The 10,910-nt window shown below is 25.6% G+C and overlaps 1 protein-coding gene across 1 annotated transcript in view; it reads right to left on the reverse strand.

Annotated features, from left to right (window-relative positions):
• Nucleotides 1–440: 440 nt before the first annotated feature.
• Nucleotides 441–10,910, reverse strand: part of LOC117175719 (enolase) — a 15,409-nt gene continuing 4,939 nt past the window's right edge. Inside the window, exons 5-7 of the mRNA XM_033365498.1 lie at nt 7,989–8,289; nt 5,184–5,470; nt 441–1,472 (exon numbers count right to left, since the gene is read on the reverse strand). Coding sequence (XP_033221389.1) covers nt 1,151–1,472; nt 5,184–5,470; nt 7,989–8,289 — 910 coding nt within the window. The 3' untranslated portion in view covers nt 441–1,150. The remainder of the gene's footprint in view (nt 1,473–5,183; nt 5,471–7,988; nt 8,290–10,910) is intronic.

Here is a 10,910-nt window from a genome sequence, read left to right on the forward strand (position 1 = left end):
GGAATTCCATTTAATTAGAACTGCAATTTAAAAAACTTAAAATTAAAATGTACACTTATAAATTAAAGTATAAAATGGAAAACTTTAAAATAAAAATTTTTTCTAATCAAGCATTATAAACTGAATGATATAATAATTGAAAAAGATAACAATTCATCTAATTATTTAAAAAACGATTGAAATCGAAGGACGTATTTTTTTCTACATATTTGCAAAATTCCCGGTCAAAAAATAAATTTTCTATAATTTCCCAGTTTTTCCCGGTCTCATAAAATTCCCGGTTTTCCATAACGTAATATGTGAACGCTCTCTTACTGCTCTACGTAAAACATGTATCTTTTCAAGTAGGCAATAAAAAAAGTCCAGATAGAAAAATGCCAGATAGAAAAAGTCCAGGTATCAAAATTAAAAAAAAATATCTAGAAAAGAAACGACTTTTCTACAAGTTAGACTTTTATTCGTAACTTTTCTCACATCGATATGGTCGCGAGAACACTAAGGTAAGTATTCTCTCCCAGATATTGTCAATGAATCGATACAAGCCTTTTTTTACAATCTTTCGCTCAACAAGATATTCTACGACTGCGAAATGTTTCAAGATTTATACACTTTTTTAAGTTCAACGTCACGAAACAGGATCAGCCAAAAACACATTCTTCCTTCTGTGCAGTAAAGTTAAAAGCACTTCTGAAAAAATTCCGAAAAATCCTCTCCGCGTATTACATACACCCTTATTACCACTTTCACACTGACCTGAACAACAAATAATAAACTAAGTTTATTATCAATCAGCCTCAGATTCCTAGTCAATTGTGAATCCCAATCAACCAATTATCGCAGAACAACGCAACTGTCTTTCTCTACTTCGAATAGTAGAGAAAAGTGCGCATAAGATTGACAAAACCTTGCTTTATTCAAAAGCAGAAATATTGTTGATTTAAATTTAGACTAATTTCGTGTTTAAATCCATTTCGATTGACTAAAAATTGAATTTAGAGATTATAGAACCGCGCCTTTCGATTTTGAATCAGCGCCAACTCGCGACGTTGATCGTAAAAATAATGCCTTTTTATATTACAGTGTTACAGGAGCAGCTAGAGTGTAATTATAACAATAACCAAGGTCCGGATAATGCTCTCGGAGCATCGCTTTAAGCTTGTGGATTACGGAACTTGGCTCCAGCGAATTTGGCAGCGCTTCCGAGTTCCTCTTCGATACGAAGAATCTGGTTGTACTTAGCCAATCGCTCAGAACGACAAGGAGCGCCAGTCTTGATTTGACCAGTTGAGAGACCGACAACCAAATCGGCGATGAACGTGTCCTCGGTTTCTCCGGAACGATGGGAAACCATTGTGCCCCAGCCACTGCTCTTCGCGAGCTTGTGAGCGTTAATGGATTCTGTCACGCTTCCAATCTGATTCACCTTCAGCAGCAAACAGTTGCAGGCCTTCTTCTCGATCGCGGTCTTGATCCTGAAATATTATTTTTCAATAAATCCCTAAATCCCCATTTCAACTTAAAGTTTTTGTATGCCTTTAGCAATCTAACTTAAAGCAATCGAATTTTTAACACTTTCAACTTCATTTCACTTTTCTTAAATTATAATGAATGGTATTTTTTATTACTATTAAATCACTGGTATCAATCAAAAAAAATAATAAACATATGAGATAGATAATTTATTTTTTTATCTCAATTTTAGATGTGCTTTAATTTGAGTCATCCCCATTAGGTTATAAGGGTTTCTTTCGAAACCCTAAAAATACCAAAAGAGAATTATTTTAATTATAAAATCTTCTACTTTGAATCGTTTATAGTAAAAAGAGCTCAAAGGGATATTTTACATAATTATTAATAGATTCTAAAGATTTTATAGATTTCTCACGAATTTCAGAAGAATTCAACAACTTCACAAAGATTTCAAAAGATTTCAGAGTTTTTTTGTAATATTTCACAAATATTTCAAACAGTTTAAATGATTTCAAAAGATTACAACCAATCCAAACATTTCGAAGATTTCACAAATATGTCAATGGTAACACAAACATTTTTATAATTTTAAAGATTTCAGAAAATTTGTAATGCTTTCCAAAATTTGAGACGGTTTCGATGATTCCACAAAGATTTCAAAAGATTCCAAATATATGCCAAAATAATAATAATAATAATAATTCAAAGATTTCACAAAAATGACAACAGACTTCAATGATTTCACAAAGATTACAAAAGATATTAAATAATTTAAAAGATTGAAAGATATAAGATTTTTAAATATTTCAAAGATTTTAAAAGATTTCACAAACATTTCAGAGTTTAGATTATTTCAAGATAACACAAGGATTTAAATTATTTTAAAGATTTCAGAAGGTTTAGAAGATTTCAAAACGATTGCAAAGATTCCAAAAGGTTTTAAAATGTTTCAAAGATTTCGCCAAAATTACAGAATATTTCAATGATTTCACGAAGATTCTAAAAGATTTTAAATGTTCAAAAAGATTTAGAAGTATTCCAAATATTTAAATAATTCCACAAACATTTCAGAAAACTTCACAATTACAAATATAATATAAACATAAATATAAAATGTAAATAATTAAAAAGATTCTAAAAGATTACGAAGGTTTCACAAAGAGTTCAAATATTTCAAAAGATTTCAGAGGTTTTAAAGAATTTCTAATATTTTAAATGATTTATTTATTTGATTTCAAAAATTAAACAAATATTTGAATAATTTCACAAAAATGTCAATGATTTAAAAGATGTCAAAAGATGTCGCTAAGCTTTTAAATGACTTCATAGATTTCACAAAGATTTCAGGAGATTACATTTTTTTACATCATTTCAGAAGATTTCACAAAGATTTCAATAATTTCAAAAAGATTTCAATGCTTTCCCAAAAATTTCACAAATATTTTAATAATTTTAAAGAGATTTCACAATAATTGCTGAAGATTTCAAATGATTTCAAAAATATTTTTAAAAATTCAGAAAATTCCAAACATTTCAAATAAATTTCCGAAGATTTCAATTATTTCATAAAGGTTTCAATAATCTCCCAAAGTTTTCGGAATATTTTAAATAGTTGAAAATATTCCAAAGATTTTAAAAATATTTAAATCATTTTAAAAATATTTAAATGATTTCAGAAAGATTTCAATGATTTCACAAAATTTTAATTATTTCAAACATTTCACTCAAATTTTTAAAGATTTCACCAAGATTTCAAAGGGTTTAAAATATTTTAAGGGATTCCAAATATTACACAAATATTTCAATAATTTGACAAAGATTTCAAAGGATTCTATTTTATTTAATATTTCACAATTTTTTTTAAATTTCAATTATTTCACAAATATTTGAACGATTACACAAAGATTTTAAAGATTTCGCAAAGATTTTAATGATTTCCATGGTTTCACAAAAATGTCTTAAATTTCAATGATTTCACAAAAAATTTCGAAGGTTTTAAAATATTTCAAGCATTTTAATTATTGCAATAATTTCACAAAAATGTCTTAAATTTCAATGATTACACAAAAAATTTCAAAAGTTTTTTAATATTTCAAGTGATTTCAAATATTACATAAATAGTTTAATAATTTCACAAAGATTTCAATAATTTCACAAATATTTTAATAATTTTACAGAAATTTCATGATAACTTTTGAAGATGTTAATGATTGAAAAAATATATTTTTTTAAATTCAAAAGATTCCAAACATTCAAACAAATTTGCGAAGATCTCAATTATTTCATAAAGGTTTCAAAAACTTCTCAAAAATATAAATGATTTCCCAAAGATTTCAAATTTTTTAAAATAGTTCAAAAGTTTCCAATAATTTTCAAAGATTTCAATAATTTGACAAAGATTTCAACATTTTTAAATAGTTCAAAAGATTCCAAAGATTTCAAAAATATTTAAGTAATTTAAAAAATATTCAAATGATTTCAGAAATATTTCAATGATTTCATAAAAATTTAATTATTTTAAAGATTTCACTCGAATTTTTGGAGATTTCACCAAGATTTCAAAGATTTAAAAATATTTCAAGAAATTTCAAATATTACACAATTATTTCAATCATTTGGCAAAGATTTCAAAAGTTATAGTTTTTTTTAAATATTTCAAAATTTTTTTGAAAGATTTCACATATTTCACAAATATTTCAACGATTACACAAAGATTTCGAAGGCTTTGCAAAATTTTAAAAGATTCCAAAGATATCACAGAGATTTTAAAGATTTCGAAATAGTTCAAAAGATTCCAAAGATTTCAAAAATATTTAAGTAATTTAAAAAATATTCAAGTGATTTCAGAAATATTTCGATGATTTCATAAAATTCTAATTATTTAAAAGATTTCATTCAAATTTCTGAAGATATCACCAAGATTTCAAAGATTTAAAAATATTTCAAGAAATTCCAAATAGTACACAATTATTTCAATCATTTGGCAAAGATTTCAAAAGTTGAAGTTTTTTAAAAAAATATTTCACAAATTTTTTTAAAGATTTCACATATTTCAACAATTACATAAAGATTTCGAAGGCTTTGCAAAATTTCAAAAGATTCCAAAGATATCACAGAGATTTTAAAGATTTCGAAATAGTTCAAAAGATTCCAAAGATTTTACAAATATTCAAATAATTTCAGAAAGAGTTCAATCATTTTACAACGATCTTAATGGTTAAAATATTTCACAAAAAGGTCTATAATTTTCAATGATTTCACAATAGATTTCAAAAGATGTTAAAGGTTTTTAAATATTTCAAGAGATTATAACGACTACACACATACTTCAATAATTTCACAATAATATCAATAATTTCCCGAAGATTTCAAAGGTTTTAAAATAGTTAAAAATATTCCAAAGATATGACAAATATTTACACATTGAAAGTTTTCAATTATTTCACACCAGATCTTAAGAGTCATAAACCTCTCGTTAATACTCTGAACTTAGATTTATTGAATATTAAATATAATAGTCAATTCTTCAACACATCAAAGGTCATATTAATTTTATACGATTTTAAATTACAAATTAACAATTGTATAACTTTTATTATGTTTGTCATCCATTAAAAATTATATGAATAATCTTCAAAATAAAATATATTTAATTTTGTAACATTTCGTTTTTTTGCATTCACTATCAATTATTTAATTTTGTTTGTGCTTACCTCACGGGATTGGTAACAGTAAGATCGTCACCGACAATTTGAATGGGGGTAGAAGCAGTGATGGAAGTCCAGGATTCCCAATCATCCTGGTCGAAGGGATCTTCGATGGAGATGATCGGGAATTCTTTGACAAAGTCCAAGTAAAGATTCTTCAGTGCTTCCGGTGCGAGATAAGTGTTGGGGTCAGACTTCTCGTTCTTAAAGTCCAAGTCATACTTTGCATTTTTGTAAAACTCGGAAGCCGCAACGTCCATTCCAATCTGAATCTTGCCCTCGTATCCAGCTACCTGAAATTTTACATAGTATATGAAACCTCAATTCTAATTCATTTATGAACTATCAAATCAGGGTGGCGATTCAGCGGACAATTTCAAATTCCCCGTTTTTCCCTGTCAAGTTTTTCAATTTTTCAGGTCAAAGAAAAGTAAGATATTCACATGTGTCGCAAAACGCAAACATTTATTTTTTATCAAGATATTCATTTTAAACACCCCTTAATACAACAGAGCAAAAAATTGCAAAATAAATGACCTGGATTAGTAGAATTTTAAACCAAACAGATGAATTTTCAACTAACATGATAAATATTTAACTGAAATACTCAAATTTTTAACCAGAAAGATGAATTTTTAAACAAAAAGATTCATTTTTAAACAAAAAGACTAATTTTCAAACAAAGAGATGAATTTTCTATCAAAAAATACAATTTTTCAACAAAAAACATGATATTTAACTGAACTTTTCAACCAAAGGAGATACATTTTTAACCAAATAGCTGAATTTTAAAATAATAAAAAATTAATTTAAAATAATATGGAATAGTTACATTTTTAGTAAAAAAAAAATTAATTTTCATCTGTAACTGATGAATTTTCAACTAAGGTTATGAATCCTCAACCGGAATAGTTGAATTTTAAACAAAAAAAGAAGTTTTCAACTAAAAAAATAAATCTTCAACTGAAACAGTTGAATTTCAACAACAAAATAATACTTTTGACTAAAAAAATAAATTGTGCATCCAAACTGGTACATCCATGATTTTTCAATCAAAAATTGAATAATTAAATTTTAGGTAAAAAAATTAATGTTCAACCAAAAAAATTGAATGTTCAATCAAACCAATGAATTTTCAACTAAAATTATGAAATATTCAACTGTAATAGTATTTTAATTTTCAGTTTAAGAAAAAAATTATTTCAAGCTAAAAAAGAAACAAATTTTCAATAAAATAGTTCAGTTTTCGGTAAAAAAAATGTCCTTTTCATCCAAATAAAAAACAATTTTTAAATCAAAGAACTCATTTTTCAATCTGAAAAATGAATTTTTAATTAAAATGATGAATACTACAATTTCTACACAAAAAGAAGAATTTTTAAACCATGAGATTAATTTTAAACAAAATTATTTTCTACCAAAAAAGGCAATTTTCTACAAAAAAGTAGTTTTTTAAAAATAAAACACGTGAATTTTCAACAAAATAAATAAATTTTTAATTAGAAATGAGAAATTTACATCCAAATTGTTAAATATTGAGATGAAAAAGGTCCATTTTCAACTCAAAGTGGAACGTTTACATTTTCAATAAAAAACATTAAATTTCCACCAAACTAACAAATTTTCGAATAAAATGATGAATCTTCAACTGGAATAATTGATTTTAAACAATAATATTAATTTTATACAAAAAAGTTGAATTTTCTACAACGGGCATGATTTTTGAAAAAATAGTTTAATTTTTAAATAAAAAATATCAATTATCAACCAAATACTTTAATTTTCATCCAAAAAAGATAGATTTTTAAACAAAAATAGAATAGTTGAATTACTCTTTAATGGTTTTTTTACGAAACAAAAAATCAAAATTTCAGAAAATAGTTAAATTTTCGGTAAAAAATTTCTTTTCATCCAAAGAAAAAACAAGCTTTCAAACAAATAGCTCATATTAGAACCAAAGAAATCAATTTTTAATCAGAATGTTAAATCTTCAATAAAAAAATTAATTTTGAACAATGGAGTTCATTTTTCAAACCAAGTAAATTTATTTATAAACTAAAAGATGAAATTTCCACTAAAATGATGAATATTTAACTGAAATACTTGAATTTTTAACCAAAACGAAGGATCTTGAAACAAGGAGATTAACTTTCAAAGAAAAATCTCGTTCTCTACCAAAAAGTCGATTTTTTAAAGAAATACGTTAATTTTCAACAAAATTAATTAATTTTCAATTTAAAAACATATATTTACATCGAAATTGTTTAATTCTGAACTGGATAAGGTACATTTACCCCCCGAAATAGATACATTTTCTACTGGAATTGTTCAATTTTACTTAAAAAATTGATTTTCAAAAAATAAATGTATGTTATAATTCAGAAATATTTACTCTTCGAAATACTACTTCTACTATAAAAACTATTTAAATTACTTTCTTTTTCCAAACTTCGGAAGAAGGAACTTTTAAATTGTGACGAATTTAGACTTGTAACAGGGATTTTTCAAATTCCTTTCTTCTAAATCCCAGTTTTAATTCCTTTGAAAAATTTCGTCCCACGAGAAATTATATTTCTTTACCGAAACTCTCTGTCCTAAAATAAAAACGATAATTATCTCCACTCGCATGCCCTGCAACTGTAGATAAAGTAAAAGTCACTTTTCTAAGTTGACCAAAATGACTAAAATAATGAAAACCTGAATTTTGTTATGATCAGAAGTAAATTCCCAGGTTTTAAAATTTAATTCTCGGTCATTTCCAGTTAGGTCGCCACCCTGAAAATTAATGTAAAAATGAAATTCACACGTTACCTTAATAGCGTCTGTGATGAGGTTCAGTGCTTCCTTATTTTCCAAGATGTTGGGAGCAAAACCACCCTCGTCGCCAACAGCGGTGGCATCAAGACCAAACTTCTTCTTGATTCCATTTTTCAAATGGTGGTAGACTTCACTGCCCATCTTCATGGCTTCGGTGAAGTTCGCTGCACCAGTTGGAAGAATCATAAACTCCTGCATGGCCAGTTTATTTCCCGCGTGAGATCCACCGTTGATCACGTTGAAAGCAGGAACTGGAAGAATAATATCACTGTTTCCAGCCAACTCGGCGATGTATCTGTAAATAATTTTTTATTTTTTATCAAGTAAAATATTTGTTTTAGTTTGGTTCTAAGGAGTCTACTGAAAACCTGGAAAAATTTCCCCGACAATACCAAGTTTTCCTAGGTACAAAATTCTTCGCGAGTTTATTAGAAATAATGTTTTTCTTTTTTTGTTTATAGGAATGTAATTAATATTACAAGATATTCTCACTTATTTTAGCACGATATATTAATTAAATAATTAAATAATACTAAAAACATAATCAATCATTTCTTGAATTTGTCTTTAAAGTCCATTCATTTGAATAAAAATTCAAATCAATTTTTATTGCATCTACTTATACTTCTAATTAAGAGTATGTATACAAATAGCTGAATTTTGAATTAAAAAAGACCAGTTTTCAACAAAAAATGGAATAGTTACATTTCCAGTTAAAACAAATAATTAAAAAAATATATTTATTTTTAAAACGAATTTAATTTAACTTTTAACCAAGTAGTTTTAACATTCCATCAAAAAGATGAATTTTCAACTAAAATGATTTCAAACAAGACGATTAATTTTCCAACGAAAAGATGCATTTCTGGGAAAAGATTTCAATTTTGAACTAAACAGTTTTATTTTCAATTAAAAAGATGAATTATTTTCAACTAAAATGATGAATATTAATTTTTTTTCTGCTGGTCAAAGTCGACATTTTACAAAATATTTATTTTTATTTCTAAATTGCGAAAAAATTGCTAAACACTAAACACCAAATTATTCAATACGTTTTATTTAATCAAAACAATAATATCAACAAATATTAAAACATTCGAATGTTTGAAAAATTATTCTTACAAGAATAAGGAATCACGTCTTTCCGTAGCTTAGTGGAAAAGAGCATCAGACCTGAAATCAGACCTGAAAGGACATGGATTCGGATCCCAGCGAAGCTTAAGAGCATTTTTTTCACAATTTAGAAATAAAAAGCATTATTAACACACCATATTGATTTGAGACCATTGGGAAAAAAAACAATTAACATCAAATTATTTCGGGGTGGCAGTTTTAATCGACGAAATAAATTCTCGGTCATTTCCCGGTTTTTCCCGGTTCGCAAACATTTTTCACGGCCAATGAAATTTAAAAAAAAATGGAACACTAAAGCTAAAAAATGTTCAACTCGAGGTAATAAAAACTGAGCTGCAAATAAAAGCACTCAAAGTGGAACTGTTAAATTTTGAACTTTTAAAACTGAAATTTAAAAGTTTTTAATTAAATAATGTTGTATTTAAATGCTCAATAATTTAAGCGTATAAAATTGAAGGTACTAACATTTTTCAATATAAAATAATATATATCCACGTTATCATTTTCAATGCTCTAAATTAAAAAATCAATCAATGAACTTTAAAATTTTCAAAATTATATAATATTAAGGAATTTTAAGCTAGAAACATCAAATATTGAAAAATTGAAAAAATTTTAACTGAACACTTCTTAAATTAGAAATTCAATTATTTTCTTTTTAAATAGTTTAAACGTCCTTGGAAAGGGTCAAACATTTATTTCCAAATCTTGAGAAATTTAGAAGTGGTTTTAAATCGGTTTTAAATTTAAAATTATTCTGGAAATTTTTTCAGAACTTCTAAATATTTGTCAAAATGAATTGAATTTTTTCTACAATTTTCAGAAAATCCTGCAAATTTTAAAAAATTTCTTTACAATTTAGATATATAAATGATAATTGAACATTTATTTTTTGTAGGCGAAATTTGAGTAATTTTAGGAGATACGTAAAATTAAAAATAACTTTTCATTTTTAAAACTTATTTTAAGAGAATGTTTAAAAAGTTTTTCAAATATTTAAACAAAATTTTCAAAAAAAGATTCTAGAAGATTTTAAGAAAAAGGTTTTCTATCTCAAAACAATTCAGTTAAAGATTCTTTACTTTTAAATATTTGGTTTCAATTTACTTGTCTTAAATAAAAATTCAAATATTGCTAAATATTCAATAATTAATCTTTTTTTTGCTTAAAAATTTCAAATTGAATGGGTTAAAAATGGAATATTTTGAACTGAAACAATATTTTTAATTAAATAAAATCCTTTAATTAAGAATATATTATTGTGAAGTTATTTTTAAGTTGAAAACAGTTTATAAATTTTCATTCACAAGTTCACATTTGTTTAATGACCAAAGTTTTTAAGTTGAAACCGTTTAAGTTTTAACGTTAAAATCTGAAAATTCTTAACTTTTGAACTGGTTTAAAATCGTTTTGTCCAATCGTTTTCTATTCACTTTTTATTACTTAAACTACAGATATTTAGTTATTAAATAAAAATGTTTTTTATCCAAAATTTTCAAAATCAAAGCCTTTTATTTTTTATTTGTTCAAATCTTTAAAAAATCATTTAAAAATTGTTTTAATTAAAAATGTAAGCTTAGAAATAAAACTTTTAAATGGAAAATGTTTAAAGTAAAAAAATTGTAATTACGCATTGTAAGCTAAAGAGTAGCATAATTGGAAAACATAACAATTCCACTAATTACACAGGCCAACAATTCTCAGAACCAGAGACCAGACCTACTATACCCGAAGGCTTTTGCTGCGCTGAATCCGAATCTGACCTCAGAAAAATTCCATCAC

The sequence above is a fragment of the Belonocnema kinseyi genome, chromosome 6 (assembly GCF_010883055.1).
Source record: "Belonocnema kinseyi isolate 2016_QV_RU_SX_M_011 chromosome 6, B_treatae_v1, whole genome shotgun sequence".
Taxonomy (NCBI): Eukaryota; Metazoa; Arthropoda; class Insecta; order Hymenoptera; family Cynipidae; genus Belonocnema; species Belonocnema kinseyi.